The following is a 21283-nucleotide window of genomic DNA, read 5'->3' as shown; positions in this document are numbered from 1 at the left end:
CGGATTTTACAGTGCCACTAATGACCAGTGGGCAAAAGACAGGAGGTGATCGGGAGAAGCACTTGCAGCACTGGCACTGCCAGGGATAACTGGTTGGCTGTGTGTGAATGAGTGGGTGAATGAGTGAATAAGTGAGTGAGTGAGTGGTTGTATGAATGGCCAGGTGGGTGAATGAACGGCCGGATGTTTCAGTGAACGGCTGGGTGAGTGAGTAAGAGAGTGGCTGCTTGGATGAGTGACTGTGTGATACATGCAGCCAGCTGTCTCATCTCATCTTCCTCAAAAAGCTATCCGTAATCAGGTTGGAAAATGAGATAATCACAGGCTAAAGCAAGCTGATTCCAAACACCACTTTTGTGTGAATTCTGCTGTTGCCAACTCAGAATATGCTCTGCCAGATGTGTTACTTCCCAACCTCTGATTTTCACTCCTCACCTCACCATTTATTATTTTCCCGGATAAGAAAAACAAATTTAGCATAAACTGGCATTCACATTTTTAACTGATATTTTAAAACAATTATTTCTTATGCAAGTATGAATGTAACCTGCACAAAACAAAACCATCTCTAATTAGGACTTGACTATACTGAATAGAGATAAAAAGGTGTAGAGCTGGAGAAAGGTCTAGGCCCGAAACGTCAGCTGTCCGGCTCCTCTGATGCTGCTTGGCCTGCTGTGTTCATCCAGCTCTACTCCTTGCTATCTCAGATTCTCCAGCTTCGGCAGTTCCCACTATCTCTCACTATACCAAATAGCATTGGGTTAGCACATTCTCTATCGCCACCTGGTGTTAAACTGCAGCATTGCTAGCAAACAAAAAAAAGCGGGAACTCAAAGACCAGAGCCTGTTCCAAATTAATGTTGTGATGAATGGCTTTAGTGTTTATATTTGCTCTGTCATAAAGTTTCCTGGAAACAGCATCTCACTGTCTGGCTTACCCTTTACAGTAAATGGGATGATTAGTACGTAAATGCAATACAACCTCTCTAACAATAACAATTAACTTCTGCAAGTTCAGAAGCTCATTCCTTCACCTTTTAACGAAGGAAGATGGTGGCAAAATGGTGATGTCATTGACATATTAATCTAGAGGTGCAGATTAATTTTGGTAGGAAAAAAATCAAAGAATTACAGATGCTGCAAATCTGAAGCAGGAACAGAAATAGCTGGAGAATCTCAGCAGGTCTGGCAGCATCTGTGGAGAGAAACTAGTGTAAACGTTTTGTGTTCCATTGAAACACTGACTCTGCCTTGTCTCCGAAGAAGCAGCAAGGCATGCTGAACTTCTCCAGCTATTTCAGTATTTGTCTGTAATGTTTGGTGCGATACATGTTCAAATCCCACCATTGGCAGATGGTAGAATTTTAAAAAAGCCAGTGTGGGCCTGGCATCACTTGAAATTGCGCATGCACAGAATTCCAGAAACAAGCAAGCACAAAGATTTTGTCGCTATCAAATCAGTGCATGTGCGGTCAAACCGTGGGCCATCATAACTGAAATCCAACAACACCATATGTAAAGGAACTCTGTGAAGGCGCACGCTATTGAAACGGAGTTCAGCAGGGGCAGCGAGTGAGTGGGGAGTGAAATGACAGGGAGAGTGAGCACTCAGAAGCAGGGAAATTAAGGGATGGCAGAAGAAAAAATACCAGGCGGGGGAAAGAGGGAGGGTTGTGATGGCGAGGCGGGGGAAGTAGGTGGCGGGGGACAGTGACAATGATGAGAGGGGGCTACCTCTTCTCTGTCAGTCCCCTCCCTCTCTCTCCTTTCACACGCCTCCAATTCTCGTGGACGTCCCACACAGAACAGCACCAAGCCCCGGCACTCACTCCGTTGCATTTTTTAATATTATGCCGATTTGAACGCCGCCATTTCTTATATAGATGACAAACTTTTTAAAACGTGTGTGCACTCGTTCTGGTAAACACACGCACGGATTTTGAAGCAGCGTATATGTGTGTGATGTCGGTAGACATCGATTTGTAAAAGAAGCTAGTATAATGGTGACCGTGTAGTGATTGTCATAAAAGTCTATTATCCTTTAGTGAATGTGATTACCTTGTCTGATCTATATGTAACTCCCGCTGAAATGTCACTGATTACTGTGTTGATTACCCTCTGAAGTAGCCAGGCAAGATCAAGGGTGATTCGGGATCAGCAACAGAAGAATTGAGAAGCAGAGGGCACAGTTTTAAAGTGCTTTACAAACAAGTAAAAGTAAACTGAGAGAAACTTTTTCACACACTGAGCAATTAGTGTCAAGAGTGCACTGTCTACAAGTGTGGCAGAGGCACGTTGGAATGAGGCATTCTAAAGGACAATAGATTGTTATTTAATTAGAAACAATGTTCAGGGTTACAGGGAAGAGGCATGAGTTTGGCACAGGATCAAAATGCTCGGAGAGCTGAGGAAGACAAAATCGGCTGAAAGACCTTCTTTCATCAACGTAACAATCCTGTGATTCAGTGGTTGCTGTGAAAGTACCAGTGTTGGACTGGGGTGGACAAAGTCAGAAGTCACACGACACCAGGTTGTAGTCCAACAGGTTTATATGGAATCACGTAAGTTTTTGGAACACAGCCCCTTAGTAATATTTGCTGAAATGAGCATTTGAGAATAGAGATTTTCCTCTCCCACTGAGAGGAAAGGAAGGAAAAAGCTAGCAATTAGTGTAACAAAAGATAAAATGGGTTAAAATGAGGAGGTATTGGTGAGTCATAGAGATGTACAGCATGGAAATAGACCCTTCAGTCCAACTCGTCTTCTGACCAGATACCCTGAATAAATATTGTCCCATTTGCCAACATTTGCCCTATATCCCTATAAACGCTTCCTATTCATATACTTATCCGGATGCCTTTTAAATATTGTAATTGTACCAGCCTCCACTACTTCCTGTGGCAGCTCATTCCATACGTGCATCACCCTCTGTGTGAAAAGTCACCCCTTATGCCCCTTTTAAATCTTTCCCCTTTCATGTTAAACCTGTGCTCTCTAGTTTTGGACTCCCCCACCCTGGGGAAAAGACCTTGTCTATTTACCCTATCCATGCCCCTCATTATTTTATAAACTTCTATAAGGTCACCCCTCAGCCTCCAACGCTTAAGAGAAAATAGCCCTAGCCTATTCAGCTTCTCTCTATAGCTCAAACCCTCCAAACCTGGCAATACCCTTGTAAATCTTTTCTTAACCCTTTCAGGTTTCACAGCATCCTATAGCAGTGAGACCAGAATTGCACACAGTATTCCAAAAGTGGCCTAACCAATGTCCTATACAGCAGCAACATTACCTCCCAACTCCTATACTCAATGCTCTGACTAATCAAGGCAAGCGTACAAAATACCTTCTTCACGGGAGACGCGCGTGGAAAGTTTTTTACCCAGAGGGTGGTGGGTGCCTGGAATGCGTTGCCAGTGGAGGTGGTAGATGCAGACATGTTAGCGTCTTTTAAGATATATTTGGACAGATACATGGATGGGCAGGGAGCAAATGGACACAGACCGTTAGAAAATAGATGACAGGTTAGACAGAGGATCATGATCGGTGCAGGCTCGGAGGGCCAAAGGGCCTGTTCCTGTGCTGTAGGTTTCTTTGTTTTTTGTTCACTATCCTGTCTACCTGTGACTCCACTTTCCAGGACTATGAACCTGTGGACCAGGGTCTTTTGTTCAGCAACACTGCCCAGGACCTTACATTAAGTGTATACGTCCTGCCCAGATTTGCCTTTCCAAAATGCAGTGCCTCTCATTTATCTAAATTAGATTCCATCTGCCACTGCTCGGCCCATTGGCCCATTTGATCAAGATCCCGTTGTACTCTGAGATAACCTTCGCTGTCCACTACGCCTCTAATTTTGGTGTCATTTGGTGTTGATAGGTAGAAAATGGAGGGTGGTGATGCAGGGTTGCTTTTGAGACTGGAGGCCTTTGACCAGCGGCGTGCCACAAGGATTGATGTTGGGTCCACTGATTTTCGTCATTTATGTGAATGATTAGGATGTGAACAGAGGAGGTATGGTTGGTAAGTTCCAGTTCTGTATCCAAATGGCTGGTTCTCCCTGTATTCCATGTGGTCTAACCTTGCTAATCAGTCTACCATGAGGAACGTTGTTGAATGCCTTATTGCAGTTCATATAGATCATGTTCACCGTTCTGCCTCGCCAATCCCCTTTGTTACTTCTTCAAAAAACTCGATTAAGTTAGTGAGGCACAATTTCCCAAGCACAAAGATGTGTTGACTATCCCTAATCAGCCTTTGCAAACACATGTAAATCCTGTCCCTTAGGATTTTCTCCAACAACTTGCCCACCACCGATGTCAGGCTCACTGGTCTATAGTTCCCTGGCTTTTCCTCATCACCTTTCTTAAACAGTGGCACCATGTTAGCCAACCTCCAGTCTTCGGTACCTCACCTATGGCTATCAGTGATACAAATATCTCAACAAGGGGCCCAGCAACCACTTCCCCAGCTTCCCACAGAATTCTAAGGTACACCTGATAAGGTCCTGGGGATTTATCCACCTTTATATGCTTTAAGCTGTCCAGCACCTCCTCCTCTGTAATCAATCGAGATATCGCTATTTATTTCCCCACATTCTATAACTTCCATATCATTCTCTACAATACAGTTTCCAGCTCCTCGAGCAATGACAGACAAAATTCCATCTGCTCTTTTAATCACCTGCTGCACCTGCAAACCTACTTTTAGCGGTTCATGTACAAGGACACCCAAGTCCCTCTGCACAGCAGAGTGCTGCAATTTTTTTACCATTTAAAACCTAGTCCATTTCGCTGTTATTCCTATCAAAATGGATGACCTCACACTTATCAACATTGTGCTCCGTCTGCCAGACCTTTGCCCATCCACTCACTATCTATATCCCTCTGCAGACTTTCAGTGTCTTCTGCACACTTTGCTCTACCACTCAGCTTAGTGTCATCTCAAATTTTTACACACCACATTTAGTCCCCAACTCCAAATCATCTCTGTCAGTTGTAAACAATTGCAGTCCCAACGCTGATCCCTGAGGCACACCACTCACCACTGACCACCAACCAAAAAAACACCCATTTACCCTTATTCTCTGCTCTCTACTAGTGAACAAATCCTCTACCCATGCTAATACATTACCTGTAATACCATGCAACTTTATCTTATGTAGCAGCCTTTGGTGTGGCACCTTGTCAAATGCCTTCTGGAAATCCACTTACAATATATCCACAGGTTCCCCATTGTCCACCATGCAAGTAATGTCCTCAAAGAATTTCACCAAATTAGTTAAACATGACCGACCCTTTATGAACCCATGCTGGGTGTTCCCAATGGGACAATTTATACCCAGATGTCTTGCTATTTCTTCCTTTATGATAGAGTCAAGCATTTTCCCCACTACCGAAGTCAAGCTAACTGGCCTATAGTTACCTGCTTGTTGTCTACTTCCTTTTTTAAACAGTGGCGTCACATTGGCTGTTTTCCAATCTGCGGGAACCACCCCAGAGTCCAGTGAATTTTGATAAATAGCTACTAGTGCAGTGGCTATTTCCCCCATCACCTCTTTTAGTACCCTGGGATGCATTTCATCAGGGCCAGCAGACTTGTCTACCTTTAGCCCCATTAGCTTGCCTAGCACTGCCTCCTTCAGAAGGGAGAATGGGGCAACCACACCTGACAAGGGAAGTCAGGGACAGCATAAGAGCAAAAGAAAAAGCTTACAATATGGTGAAACTTAATGCGAAGCCAGGGGATTGGGAAGTCTTTAAAAACCAGAAGTTCCACAACATCAGGTTACAGTCCAACAGATTTGCTTGAAATCACAAGGTTTCGGAGTGCCGCTCCTTCTTCAGGTGAAGTTCACTTCACGAAGGAGCAGTGCTCCCAAAGCTTATCATTTCAAATAAACCTGTTGGACTATAACCTACTGTCATTTGACATCTACCTTTGTCCACCCCAATCCAACTCTGGCACCTCCACATCATGACCATAAAAAGCTAGCAGAAAATAACTGTAAAAGTAAAAAGGCAGAAGAAGATTAAATATGAATGATATCTAGCTAGTAATATAAAATAGAATTGTGAGAGTTTTTTTTTAAATACCTATAAGTAAATGGAGGATGGAGGAGTAGCAATTGGACCATTGGAGTATAAGGTTGCAGAAGTAGCAATGGGAAACAAAGAAATGGCAGAGGAACTGAATGGGCATTTTGCCTCAGTTTTCACAGTGAAAGACACCAGCAGACACCAGAACTTCAAGAGATTTAAGGCTATCAATGAGCGTGGTGGCTATCACTAAGGGGAAGGTGCTGGAGAAGCTGACAGGTCTGAAGGCAGATAAGTCACACAGATTGAATGCATGACACCCCAAGACTCTAAAGCAGATAGCTTTAGGGGGCAGCACAGTGGCACAGTGGTTAGCACTGCTGCCTCACAGCATCAGGAACCCCTGTTCGATTCCACTCTTGGGCAACTGTCTGTGTGGAGTTTGCACATTCTCCCCACGTCTGCATGGGTTTCCTCCAGGTGCTCTGGTTCCTCCCACAGTCCAAATTTGTGAATCCGGGTAGGTGAGAGTAAACCGGTTGATGTGGTGTATATGGATTTCAGCAAGGCGGTCGATAAGGTTCTCCACAGTAGGCTATTGTACAAAAAGCGGAGAAATGGAATTGTGGGAGATATAGCGGTTTTGATCAGAAATTGGCTTGCTGAAAGAAGACAGAGGGTGGTGGTTGATGGGAAATGTTCATCCTGGAGTCCAGTTACTAGTGGTGTACCGCAAGGGTCGGTGTTGGGTCCACTGCTGCTCGTCATTTTTATAAACAACCTGGATGAGGGCATGGAAGGATGGGTTAGTAAATTTGCAGACGACACTAAGGTCGGTGGAGTTGTGGATAGTGATGAAGGATGTTGTAGGTTACAGAGAGACATAGATAAGCTGCAGAGCTGGGCTGATTGGTGGCAAATGGAGTTTAATGCAGACAAGTATGAGGTGATGCACTTTGGTAGGAGTAACTGGAATGCAAAGTATTGGGCTAATGGTAAGGTTCTTAGTAGTGTAGATGAACAGAGAGATCTCGGTGTCCGTGTGCACAGATCCTTGAAAGTTGCTACCCAGGTTGACAGGGTTGTAAGAAGGCATACAGTGTTTTAGAGATAATGGGAACTGCAGATGCTGGAGATTCCAAGATAATAAAATGTGAGGCTGGATGAACACAGCAGGCCAAGCAGCATCTCAGGAGCACAAAAGCTGACGTTTCGGGCCTAGACCCTTCATCAGATGAAGGGTCTAGGCCCGAAACGTCAGCTTTTGTGCTCCTGAGATGCTGCTTGGCCTGCTGTGTTCATCCAGCCTCACATTTTATTATACAGTGTTTTAGCTTTTGTTAATGGAGGGATCGAGTTCCGGAACCAAGAGGTTATGCTGCAGCTGTACAAAACTCTGGTGCGGCCGCACTTGGAATATTGTGTACAGTTCTGGTCGCCGCATTATAGGAAGGATGTGGAAGCTTTGGAAAGGGTGCAGAGAAGATTTACCAAGATGTTGTTTGGTATGGAGGGAAGGTCTTACGAGGAACGGCTGAGGGACTTGAGGCTGTTTTGGTTAGAGAGAAGAAGGTTGAGAGGTGACTTAATTGAGACATATTAGATAATCAGAGGTTTGCATAGGGTGGATAGGGAGAGCCTTTTTCCTAGGATGGTGACGGCGAGCACGAGGGGGCATAGCTTTAAATTGAGATGTCAGAGGTAGTTTCTTTACTCAGAGAGTAGTAAGGGAATGGAACGCTTTGCCTGCAACGGTAGTAGATTCACCAACTTTAAGTACATTTAAGTCGTCATCGGATAAGCATATGGACGTACATGGAATAGTGTAGGTTAGATGGGCTTGAGATCGGTATGACAGGTCGGCACAACATCGAGGGCTGAAGGGCCTCTACTGTGCTATAATGTTCTTTGTTCTATGTGCAGGTTAGGTGGAATGCCATGCTAAATTGCCTGTAGTGTTCAGGGTTGTGTAGATTAGGTGGGATACAGGGATATGGGGGGATGGGTCGGGTGGGATGCTCTGAGGGTCAGTTTGGACTTGTAGGGCTGAAGGGCCTGTTTCCACACTGTAGGGTTTCTATTCTATTCTAAATTAGCTGAGGAGATTGTAGAGGTATTGGTATAGCAAAAGACTTTTGAAGCTGATCCACAGTATTTATGCACTGACTTGAACAAAAGACTGATCAACCCCATTTCTAGTATGAGGTGGAGGCATATGAGAACTAATGTTCAAAATAGTAGTTACCCAAACTTAAATTATGTGGGTAAATCACAGGATGCATATTAAAACTGCAATGAAATAACTTTTGGGACTTTCACATCTGTTTGTTGATCAATGACGAAATGGGCTTCAGGAATTAAACAGTTGAGGCAAAATTCTTCAAAGAATAATATGTTTTTTATCCTAACCCCCCCAATTTCCACATGCGTCCTTATCTGGCTTTGCCCCCTCTTTAGTTAATGTTCTCCTTAAACCCTAACCCATGTACCTGTTAGTTTCAGATTTGCTGCTGTATTGCATCCTCTCTAGCCCCCGACCCAACCCCCCCAAAGCTTTGTCCATAATTACAGTAAATGCCATTTACCCCTCACCCTGATGCTGATCACTTATGTTGGTTCTTGGTCAAGTAATGCTTTGATTTTTGAAATTATCATCCTTGCTTTCAAGCCTGGCCATGACCTGACCCCTGAGTCTTCAGCAATCTTGACCAAAGCTCTAGGATATCTTCCCTCCACCTCTCAGCTGCTAGACTTCCATCGCCTTTTATGTCAACTCTTAACACCTACTTCTTCCACTGCGTTTTTGGCCATTTTGGTGTCTTTTTTTTCCTTCAAAATGCTCGTTTGAGTTTTTTTGTGAATTTTATTGCAATAAAGGCACTGTTTCATCACACGCTGTTGGTGCTCTAATGGGGCAATGTCAGAGAAGTGTTTTTGAATGATCGAATTAAAGGCCTCAACAGTTTTCCCTTTCAATCTCAATCTGTCTATTGGGAAGTAAGGGCATGGCACTATAGTTTGCCTTTAAAATTTGCGATCTGCAACAGTGAGAAAAATTGCAAATGCATTTGCAGAAATGAGATTGACAAAAACTGCGCGCATCAATTGATTGACAGGTCGCGCTCGGGAATGACGCGTAAGAAGCACGTGACGGGCCTGCGCTGTTTGTGTTGTGCGCATGTCAGTCGGTTTGTTGTGGCTGCCGGTGGCCGGGCGCTGGGTGGGAATGGCCGCGATACAGAGCCAGGGTTGAGGCAGTTGGGTGGCGGAGGCGAGGATATTTATTTGTTTTAATTCTCCTTGTTTAAGTTATCAGTGTCAGGATGGAGACGGGACGATTTGCGGAGGGCCTCCTCGAAGGGAAAGAAATTCGCATCATCGCGTCAGAGTTAGTGGAAAATTACACGGTGAGAGGGATGAAATTTGGCTGTAGCTCGGATCTGGGCTAAATCGGAGGATGCAGGGCCCAGGGAGATGAAACCGATTTTTAATATGATTCGAGAGGCATCACCTCCATCACCTGCTGCTTTTAACTGAGTTACCTTCCTTTAAAGGGGGTCCCAATCTGTTGACATGAGGGTGGAGCAGAATTTCAATGTTAACCTAAAATATATCATGAACATAAATAAAGTTGCTGGAAAAGCTCAGCAGGTCTGGCAGCATCTGTGCAGGAGAAAACAGTTAACATTTCGGGTCTGGCGATCCTTCCTCAGATTTCTGGACCCGAAACGTTAACTCTGTTTTCGCCTGCACAGATGCTGCCAGACCTGCTGAGCTTTTCCAGCAACTTTGTTTTTGTTCCCGATTTACAGCATCCGCAGTTCTTTTGGTTTCTAAAATATATCAAAATTAGTTATTACTTATTGGATCCAAGATGAACTTAAACCTTTGTACGTGGAAATATTAATATCATATTTTTACATTCCTCCCCATGAACGTGACTTGTACAAATTTAAGCAGAGCCTGGATTGAGACACTTTGTCCAGCAAGTGGATCAAAGTAATTTTTTCTTCAGACTTAGCAGTATCTTTTTGATGCATCCAGCAGATTGTGAGGGGGGTTTCGGAATCAGTATTTTTTTTATGAGGCATCCAGTTTCTTCACACTCAAGTGTTGGATCGCATTCTTATCTTTGTAGAGATAGATGCCCTCAATGGGTGGTGTGGGTAATAGTATTATGAATTGTCAGATATACTGTTGGGCTCATGAGAGGAAGTAAAGCTTTTATATAAGTACTTATTATTATCTAATGTTTTCCCAGGATGAAAGACTGCCCACTGTTTGAATGTGGGTAAAATTGGTTATTATGAAGGTTGACTAATTGACATTCTGTCAAGGCTGACGCATGATATGAAACTATCTCCAACCTTATTCGCTGGTAAATCTGTATTCCTCCAATTCTGGGCTGGTGAGCATCCCAAATTTTGCTTGGTGTCTGTCTTCACTTGCTGAGACCTTATTTTCTGCTATTTACTTTGTGCACTTATCTATCACTCTCCACTTTGCTCCTTCATGACTCTCATTGAATCCTGCCTCTCTGACCAGGTCTTTGGATGCCTGTCTTAGTCTGTTCTTGACTTGATGTCAGGTGTTGTATCATTATTCTTATGAAGCACAGAATCTGGTATTACATTCAAGATGCTCTGTAAATGCACGTTGTTTTCAGTGAACCTAATAAAGCAATTTCAGAACACACAGGAATGAGAAAAGATTAGAATGAGATTAATACATGTTCTGGTCAGAATGGTAGGTCCTGCACCACTGCTGCTTTATAACTGGATGATGTTCATGACTGTTCACGTATCTTGAACTTCTAGGTAAACAGTGCTTTCTGACAGGCTGTGTATTTTTTCACTTGATCGAACCTTTTTTTCACTTTAGCTTTTCGAACAAGCAAAAACACAAATGAAAAGTTAAAGTGAGAAACATTGTAATTAATTTGTACGTTGGACCAAGTAAAAGATGTAACTATAGTTAAGAAACTGCATGTGACAAGAAATGATGGAGGTTTAGAAATGCAAGAGCACTGTTATTGATTTTAAAATCTAGGGTGAAAACTGAAAAGAGCTCATGTAATTATTAACTATTATGTGCATGAACAGATGAGAGTAACTGTTAGGAGTTTATCTAACTTAAAGTCCCCTAAAATTTACTGAATCCAGCCATATCTGAAGTTAACTTATTTAATCCTGTTGTTTCAACAGAAACTGGAAATGTACTTTTTTTGTTGCACTTTCAGTTTTTCAGGTGCTTGTATAGAGTCATAGAGTTGTGCAGCGTGGAAGCAAACCCTTTGGATCAACTCCTCCATGCTGACCAGATATCCTAAATTAATCTGGTCCCATTTGCTAGCATTTGGCCCATATCCCTGTTAGCCCTTCCTATTCATGTACCTAGCCAGATGCCTTTTAAATGATACAATTGTACCTGTCTCCATCACTTTCTCTGGCAGATCATTCCATACGTGCACCACTCGCTGCATGAAAAAGTTGCTCCTTGGGTACCTTTTAAATCTTACTCCTCTAACCTTAAAACTCTGCCCTCTAATTTTTGACTCCCCAACCCTGGGGCAAACACCTTGGCTATACACCCTATCCATGCCCCTTATGGTTCTATAAGGTCCCCCTTCAGCCTCCAATGCTCTTGGGAGAAGTGCCCTAGCCTGTTCAGTCTCTCCCTGTAGGTCAAACCCTCCAACACCAGCAACATCCTTGTAGATTCAACAACAAAAACAGAAATTGCTGGAAAAGCTCAGCGGGTCTGGCAACATCTGTAGAGAGAAATCACAGTTTGTTTCGGATCCAGTGACCCTTTCCAGTTATGAGGAAAAATCACTGGACCCGAAGCGTAGACTCTGGTTTCTTTCCCCAGATGCTGCCAGACCTGCTGAGCTTTTCCAGCAATTTCTGTTTTTGGGTCTGATTTACAGCATCTGCAGTTAGAACAGAACAGTACAGCACAGTACAGGCCCTTCGGCCCATGATGTTGTGCCAGCCTGTGATCCGACTAAGATCAATCTACCCTGCATACCCTACATTTTACTATCCTCCAAGAGTCGCTCAAAAGTCTCCAAAGTATCTGACTCCACTACCACTGCTGACAGCGCATTCCATGTGCCCACCGCTCTCTGTGTGAAGAACCCACCTCTGACATGTCCCCTATACCTTCCTCTAGTCACCTTAAAATTATGTCCCCTCGTAATAGTCATTTCCACCTTGAGAAAAAGTCTCTGACTATCCACTGTATTTATGCGTCTCATCATCTTCTAAACCTCTATCAAGTCACCTCTCATCCTTTTTTGCTCCAATGAAAAAAGTCCTAGCTCCCTCAACCTTTCCTCAGTTCTTCCCATTTTCCTTGTAGCTTCTGCACTTTGAGGTTTAGGAAAATAAATCCATACTTTCCTGTTTTGGAGTTTAGTTTTTGGCTGATCTTGTTGTTGTTTGTGTCTTTATCTTATGGTTTCTGTGAAAAATAATATGTTGGAGTTGGATGACCGGAAAGAATTCAAACTCATACTTGTTTTCCTGTACCCAGATGCTTTAAAAGAAAAAAAAGTGTATGCTACTGAAGTTTTTAGTTGTGATAGACTTGACTTTGCACATATATAAAGTTCTATACATTGCTTGTTTGAGTCAAAAAGGTCACCTTTTTTTGCACATTCTACATGTAGTGCATGTGTTGATTTTATAACAGATTAATGTACATTGTGGAGCTCACTCCTTACAATTCCAGTCTTTTTGCTTAAGTATTCAGTAATCGGTACCTGAATGTTCATATATAACATTGACTTTGAAATATGCTTTAGTTAAGATTTAGATTTGGTTGTCTGTCCCATTTCACATACTTCGGACCTCACACCTTTCCTCCCACAACAATGGAAGGGACCCCTGGTCCTTAACTTTCCACATTACCAGCCTCCTCATCTAAAGGGTCATAAGCCACCATTACGACCATGATGCTACCATCACACATACTATCCCCTCCCTTGTCAGCATTTGAATGGTCCCATTTACTCTGGGACACCTTGGTCCAATCCTCCTGTTCCACTCCCAATGCAATCTCACATCCATGGATCTTCCCATGCAATCACAGAAGATGCAAAACTTGTCCGTTTACTATTACCTCCTTTCTATGACCCCAGACACCTTCCAGGTGAAGCAGCGAATGACCTGCCCTTCGTTCAGTTTAGTCTATGGGACTTGCTGCTCACAATGTGTCTCTACATGATACGAAATACAGACTGGGTGACTGCTTTGCAGAACACCAATGCTCTATTGTAAAATTGACTCCAAACTCCTGGTTGCCTGCCACATGACACCATTGTGTTCCTGTGCCAGTATTTGTCTCAGGCCAGCTGCAGTGCTCCAACAAAGTTCAATGCAAGCAGGAGGAACAACACCCCATATTCTGCCTAAGTACTTTACAGCCTTCAACACTGAACAAGTTAAGAATGTAAACCCCCTCATCCATGTTTGTGATGCATCCCTCAATGCCCTTAGGTCCTGTTTTGTATGGGTTGCTGCTGGTAACAGATTTTCAACTATTTAGCTTATGATCAGTAATTCCTTTTGTTTGCCTCTCAGTCACATTCGTGCGCATGCACACACTTGGTTCCCTAGCTGTTTTCAGTTCGGACGCTCGTTCATTAGAGGTTGAGTCTCTCACCTTGCCAAGTCGTCACAGTCAACATATCCAGTTGGTTTTTCTGAATTGCTCGCTTGTGCTGTCACTCTTAGAATGGACCTTGCGGAGTGATATCTGTGGTAGATGGTCTGTTTGCAATGTGGTGGTTTCTGTCTCATTTGAATCAATTTTTGAACAGTTATGATAAAATTACTCATTTCTCGCCACTGACGCAGCTCTGCCCACAGCCGACGTTGCTGTGCCCGTCACCTCCACAGTCCGCAGCTCCAGAGGAGACAGCAGCACCCAGCCCTGCTAAGTCGTCACCACCACCACCACCCCCCCCCAACCCCCGACTTCCCCCTTACTCAGGACAAACGGTCCGCCCTCAGTAAAGGGCTCACCTTTGTCCCCCGCCACCCGCACATCAACAAATACCAGTCACGCTTGGACATTGAACACTTTTTTTGCACCTCTGCCTCCGTGCTTACTTCTTTAACATTGAGCCTAAACCTCCCTCTACTGACCCCTTTTGCTGCCTCCAACACAACCCCTCCTCCTGGACACCACTCCAAGGCCTCCTACCATCCCTCGACCTCTTCATCTCCAACTGCTGTTGAGGTATCGATCGCCTTAACTTCGCCACCCCTTTCACCCACTCCAACCCCCCAGAACATACAGCCCTCCACTCCAATCCCAACCTCACCATAAAACCTGTGGACAAGGGGGGCGCAATTGTAGTTTGGCATACTGACCTCCACATCGCCAAGGTCAGGCACCCACTCTCCGACACCACCTCCTACAACCCCCTTGATCATGACCCCCCCACCACCAAAACATCCACAACCTCATCACCTCAGGTGACCTCCCACCTACATCCTTCAACCTCCTCGTTCCCCAACCCCACACTGCCCACTTCTATTTCCTTTGCAAAATCCACAAACCTGACTGCCCGGGTCGACCCATTGTCTTCGCCTGCTCCTGCCCCACCGAACATATCTCCACCTCTCTTGACTCCATTTTCTTCCCATTGGTCCAGGAACTCCCTACCTATGTCCGTGACACCACCCACGCCCTCCATCTCCTCCAGAACTTCCAATTCCCTGGTCCCCAACACCTTATTTTTACCGTGGATGTCTAATCCTATACACCTGCATTCCCCGTACAGATAGCCTAAACGTCCTCCGCTTCTTCCTGTCCCACAGGCCTGACCAGTCCCCCTCCACTGACACCCTCATCCGCTTAGCCGAACTCGTCCTCGCCCTCAACAACAACTCTTTCAATTCCTCCCACTTCCTACAGACAAAAGGGGTGGCCGTGAGTACCCAAATGGGCCCAAACTGTGCCTGCATCTTTGTAGGTTACGTGGAACAATCCCGCTTCCTCCGTCATATTGATGACTGTATCGGTGCCGTCTCATGCTCGCAGGAGCTCGAACAGTTCATCCACTTCACCAAAACCTTCCACCCCAACCTTAAGTTCACCTGGACCATTTGTAATACCTCTCTCTCCTTCCTGGATACCTCTGTCTCCATTTCTGGCAACCACCTGCAAACCGATGTCCATTTCAAGCCCACCGACTCCCACAGCTACCTAGAATACACCTCCTCCCACCCACCTTCCTGCAAAAATACCATCCCCTATTCCCAACTCCTTTGCCTCTGCCGCATCTGCTCCCAGGATAAGGCATTCCACTCCCATACATCTCAGATGTCCTCGTTTTTCAAGGACTGCAACCTGTCCCCTTCAGTGGTCAAGAATGCCCTCCACCGTGTCTCCCGCATTTCCCGCAACTCACCTCTCACACCCCCTCCCTGCAATAACAGCCGAAACAGAATCTCCCTTGTCCTCACGTACCACCCAGCCAACCTCCAGATCCAACGCATCATCCTCCAGAACTTGCGTCATCTGCAATCTGACCCCACCACCGAAGACATTTTTCCCTCCCCACCCTTATGTGCTTTCCAGAGGGATCACTTTCTCCATGACTCCCTTGTCCGCTCCACACTCTGCTCTAGCCCTACCACACCCGGCACTTTTCCCTGCAACTGCAGGAAGTGCTACATTTGCCCCTACACTCTTCTCCTCCTCTCTCTTCCCCCCCCCCCCCCCACCCCCCACCCCAGGCCCAAAGGAGACTTTGCACATCAAGCAGATGCTCACTTGCGCATCTGCTTATGTGGTATACTGCATCCACTGTTCCCGTTGTGGCCTCCCCTACATCGGGGAAAACCAAACGGAGAGTTGGGGACCGCTTTGCAGAACACCTACGCTCGGTTCGCAATAAACAACTGCACCTCCCAGTTGAGAACCATTTCAGCTCCCCATCCCATTCCTCAGAAGACATGTCCATCCTGGGCCTCCTGCAGTGCCACAACGATGCCCCCTGAAGGCTGCAGGAACAGCAACTCGTATTCCGCTTGGGAACCCTGCAGCTCCATGGTATTAATGTGGACTTCATAAGCTTCAACATTTTCCCTCCCTGTACTGCATCCCAAAACCAGCCTAGCTCGTTTCCACTTCCCTAACCTGTCCTTCCTTCCTTCCTATCCCCTCTCCCACCTCAAGTCCCACCCCCCACCTACCAACCTCATCCTGCCCCCTTGACCTGTCCGTCCTCCCTGGACTGACCTATCTCCTCCCTAACTCCCCACCTACACTCACCTTTACTGGCTCCATCCCCGCCTTTTTGACCTGTCTGTCTTCTTTCCATCTACCTTCTCCTTTATCCATCTTCTATCCACCTCCATCTCCCCCCCCTCTCCCTATTTATTTCAGAACCCCCTTCCCCTCCCCCATTTCTGAAGAAGGGTCTAGGCCTGAAACGTCAGCCTTCCTGCTCCTCTGATGCTACTTGGCCTGCTGTGTTCATCCATTTCTACACCTTGTTACTCACTTCTGAGGCGTTCCTTTTCCCACTGCATAGAGGGAGATTACAGGCTTCCAAATGTGCTGATATCCTGTCTGGAGTAGAATGCTTGATGTGCTCTATTAGAGGCTAGAAGTATATTAGCTTTGGGTGTTACTGCTGAAGTTGTGGTTGCCTGTTCTCCTAGTGCATATTCTGATCTGTTTTTGATCTTTGGCAAAATTTCAGACAAGATGAATCATGGTTTCTGTGTACTGGTAAAAGCATGTTGACAAGCTAGTTGTCACATATTTGAAGTAAAAACGACGTGCTGAAGAAACTCAACAGATCTAACAGCATTGTGGAAAGTGAAACAGAGTTTCAAGTTTAATGTGATTCTTCTTTGGATTTGATAAATATTTGAGCACAGCCAATTAATCACTTATTGAGCAGAGTCTGCACTGAATTGATGGAGAAAATACTTGATGGGATTGGTGTTTACATTGAATTTAACATTTAATTTATTAGTGCTCTTTTTATTCTTTATTTAAAGGTTTTGTTTATCAATCAGAAACTACAAAATCATTTTTCTTGCATTATTTCATCTTAAATAATTTTGGTATTTACACTACAATAGATGATGGCAGGAAATGTCACCTGTCATCCTCTCTCTGAATCAAATTTTGTGCTGTTTCAGTACAGTGTATAGCTGTGGTATTCAGTTAGGTATGTGCAGTATTGATACTGTAGGTAAATGGAAAAGCATTTAAGCCATCAGTGTTCGACTGGAATGCTAGGAATTTTGTGAGAAATGGTCTTCCTCTATTTCAACAGGTCGCATTGATGGTATGTTTCAAAGCTAGATATCCACAAATCAGGAATGGCTTTAATATTTTAATTGCATTTCATGAGTTTTGAGTTAACAACAGTACCAGAATTTATTGTTTACCCCTAATTATCTTTGGGATGAATACAGTAATCTGTCATCTTGAGAAGCTGCAGTCTCTGTGCTGGATGTTGTCTCATGATGCTGCAAGGTCCGGAATTTCAGGATTTTGATACAGTATATTTCCAAATAAAAATCGAAAGAACTGCAGATACTGTAAATCAGAAATGAAAATAAAGATTGATGGAAAATCTCACCTGTCTGGCTGCACCTGTGGAGAGAAATCAGAGTCAAAACGTTCCGAGGAAGGGTCACACACCCAGAATGTTAACTCTGATTTCTCTCCATAGTATATTTCCAAGTTAGATAAGATGCATCTTGGAAGTTTTGATATTCCCATTTACTTACTCATCTATCTTTTGTGGGTTAACAAGGTGTAGAGCTGGATGAATACAGCATCAGAGGACCAGGAGGAAAGCTGACGTTTCGGGTCTAGACCCTTCTTCAGGAATGGGGGAAGGGAAGGGGATTCTGAAATAAATAGGGACAGAGGAGGAGGTGGTTAGAAATCGGATAAAGGAGAAGTTCATTGGAGGGGAGACAGACAGGTCAAAGAGGCAGGGTTGGAGCCAGTAAAGGTGAGTGTAGATGCCTCCCTAAGCTGTCCTTCAACCAGCCCAGCTCGTCCTTGCCTCCCTAACTTGTCCTTCCTCCCACCTATCTACTCCTCCCACCTCAAGCTGCGCCCCCAACTCCTACCTACTAGCCTCATCGCGCCTCCTTACCTGTCCGTCCTCCCTAACTCACTACCGACCTTCGCCTTCACTGGCTCCAACCCCGCCTCTTTGACCTGTCTGTCTCCTCTCCACCTATCTTCTCCTTTATCCGTTTTCTGTCCGCCTCCCCCCACTCTCTATTTCTGAATCCCCTTCTCCTCCCCCATTTCTGAAGAAGGGTCTAGACCCAATACGTCAGCCTTCCTGCTCCTCCTGATGCTGTTTGCCCTGCTGTGTTCATCCAGCTCTACACCTTGTTATCTCAGATCCTCCAGCATCAGTAGTTCCTACTATCTCTGTATCTTTTGTGAGTGGTAGTTCAAGCGATGCCGTTTGAAGAAAACCGTTGGTAAGTTGTTGTCGTATACCTTGCTACAAACTGAATTGTGTTAGCGTTGGAGGTATTGAACATTTGATCCGCTGTGTGGTTGCTTAGGTTTTTAATCATGATTAATTTAGTTATAATTTACAAGGCTTTTTTTTTGACATTAGAAGGACCTTTCATTGGACCTAACTTTTCTCTCTACTGTCCTACTGAACAGTTTCGTTTTCTTTCAGGAGTGTGTTTTAAAGACATCTGCTTAATGTATGGAGATTTTCCGATCACAAGATCGCTGACATTTTTAGCAGTTCGCAAAGCACCGAATGTGTAACTCTTCCTTCCCTAATTATTTTCTTCAGTGTTGCAAATTAGTAGCTGTCACTAATGAAAGCCTATGACTTTCTTAGGTATATATCATAGAAGTGAAAGTTGGGAATCATCAATGGACAGTTAAACATCGCTACAGTGATTTTCATGAGCTACATGAAAAGGCAAGTTTTTGTATTATTGCAAAACACTTGTATTACCAAAATTCCTTGTTGCATGGTACCCTGTGGCAAATTTTGTTTGAAGCAGGTTATGCTGGGAAATCTGGCATGCAACAGCACAACTATTATGTGATTTTTCTGCAGGAGTGGAATTCAAATTGACATGACTTGTGTACCAGATTTCAATACCTGCTCTATTGATTGAGGAAATTAGCTGAAGTGCTGCAGGGAATTTCTGAACCAGTAGCTTTTGAATCCTTGCTAACTCTCTTTGGAAGGCCAGGAGTGTACTCTTAATATCAGTTATCTAAGAAATCAGGCGTATTGCAGCACAAATTGCTCTCCCTATTTATAAAATATCAGAAATAATGTTTTAATTAGCAAACAAGTACACTTCTGACAATGTGGATATGTTGGGGATCCTTTTGAAATGTCATTAGGGCTGAGGTTTTTCATCTTCTCCAAATGCATTTGCAATGATGTGATGTGTTCTTTTGCTTGGCACAGGCTTATAATTTTATATTAGCATGTATATTGCAATTATTTATTAGTTTGTTTGATATAGGCATCATTGTTAATCTGAATCCAGCTTGAAATCGAATGCTTGATTTAAATCAGATTTTATAAATACAAATTTTATAATTTGTATTTCTTGATGTTTGCCATTTTTGTCTGCATCACTCTCTCTCCTCAGGCAACTGCCACTGCTGTTTCATATTGGCTAATTGTGCAAATTATAGTTAATGCACATTCTTGATAATTTAAGCGGTGTCCTTTGTGTCCTGAGTATTTTTTATTAAAAAGCCACATGCATTTTTATCTGTCTCTCACATCAAGCAATCGTATTCTCAGCTGTAGTTATGTGATGTTTAACAACTCTACGCTGAAGTTAAATGCGATTCTAAATCAGTTGAGTGAATGAATTTAAAAATTAGTTATCAGACCCACGAATGTAGCCCAATCCTGAAGGAAACAGATTTATTAAGAAATCATAAGTGCTTAAAGGAGAATTGTAGGTATTGTGCCCTCCTAAAAGAGGGGGCAACTGTGTAAAACCAAACAATGTAACTATTTTATCTTCATTCCAGATGTTTACTCAGAAAAATGTATGTAAAATGTTTAAAATTTAGTACAAGGCTTAGCCTAATCCATGTTTATTATCATGAATTCTGAAGGACAGATAGTGTTTGTTTGTTTGTTTGAATGTTTTGAGAGAATCTGAATTTATTAATTAAGAGAAATGTGGGAGTCATTTTGCTTGTGGATTTTCAGAAGGCAGTTAGTAAAGTGCCAATAAGAAACTCGTTAAAAAAAAATACGTTAAATGTATCTGCATGGACAACAAGTTGCATGGTGTGTAGATATTGACATGACCCATTAACTTCTGCTGAAGCTACCTACCTCCCTTATCCAGTATGTTATATTATTTGGATGTGAACACGTGGGAATAATGATTGCAGATGTCAAATTAAGGGCTCTAGTAAATGCATATTGCATGAAATTGCAAGAGGGTAGTTGCAGTTTGGCATCGGGGCTGTAGCACAGTACATTTTCACAGCAGCAAAATGTTTGGGTTTTTGTCTTTGCCATAAACGTGCCATGATGGCATTTTTCAAATGCACATGGGAACAAATGTTTGGAGGCATAGACAAATTCCTATCAAAGGTCTAAGGAAAAGTGGGATTCTGTGCTCATTGTATATGGGGCACCAAAAATAAAAGCCCTTCAAATAAGATATTGGCTAAGCTATGGCCAAGTTATTGTATCTAGATCTTGGCATTCAGTGAAAAGAGAGATTGAGTCTGTTTCTGTGCTGTATGACTTTAACTGTATAATTCTGGGGCAACACAGAAGGTTTACCAGTATTATTGGGAATAAATGGTAATAGTTATACACAGGTTTGAGAAAATGGGAATTTTTTCAAATCCAACAGTGAAGGTTAAGACACCAGTTGAGTTTTCCAAAGGTAAACTAGAAGGGATTGTTTTAGAAGCGCATGAATTTGAAACAAACAGGCAAAATGCAGGACATTCTGCATGAAAAATTCAGGTGAAAAATCTTTGTACAGACCACATGGAGATTCTGCAATGCTTTCCAATGTGGATTTTAATGTAGAAATGCAACGTAAACAATTTAGCCAATAATTTTAAATTAAGGGAAAACCATCGAATAAAACAACAAGGAAATATGACTTTTTAAAAGTTCAGACAAAAATATAAAATATGGACGACTGTTTTACAAATATTTCAGTAGAGTTGGGTAATGAAGAATGCTTTTTATTTCCAGTTTTTTTGGCTGT

The 21283-nt window shown here is 43.5% G+C and overlaps 1 protein-coding gene across 6 annotated transcripts in view; it reads left to right on the top strand.

Annotated features, from left to right (window-relative positions):
* Positions 1-9219: 9219 nt before the first annotated feature.
* The window catches only part of nisch (nischarin), a 67355-nt gene continuing 55291 nt past the window's right edge, over positions 9220-21283 (top strand). For all 6 annotated transcript variants that reach the window (XR_007249230.2, XM_048547503.2, XM_048547505.2 and 3 more), the window contains exons 1-2: positions 9220-9445; positions 18904-18987. Coding sequence is in view for 5 of the 6 variants with exons in the window: in XM_048547503.2 (XP_048403460.2) it covers positions 9362-9445; positions 18904-18987 (168 nt within the window). In the remaining variant the exon portion in view is untranslated. The remainder of the gene's footprint in view (positions 9446-18903; positions 18988-21283) is intronic.

This window comes from Stegostoma tigrinum, chromosome 11 (genome assembly GCF_030684315.1).
Source record: "Stegostoma tigrinum isolate sSteTig4 chromosome 11, sSteTig4.hap1, whole genome shotgun sequence".
Lineage (NCBI taxonomy): Eukaryota > Metazoa > Chordata > Chondrichthyes > Orectolobiformes > Stegostomatidae > Stegostoma > Stegostoma tigrinum.
This window is presented reverse-complemented; position numbering and strand designations above follow the sequence as displayed.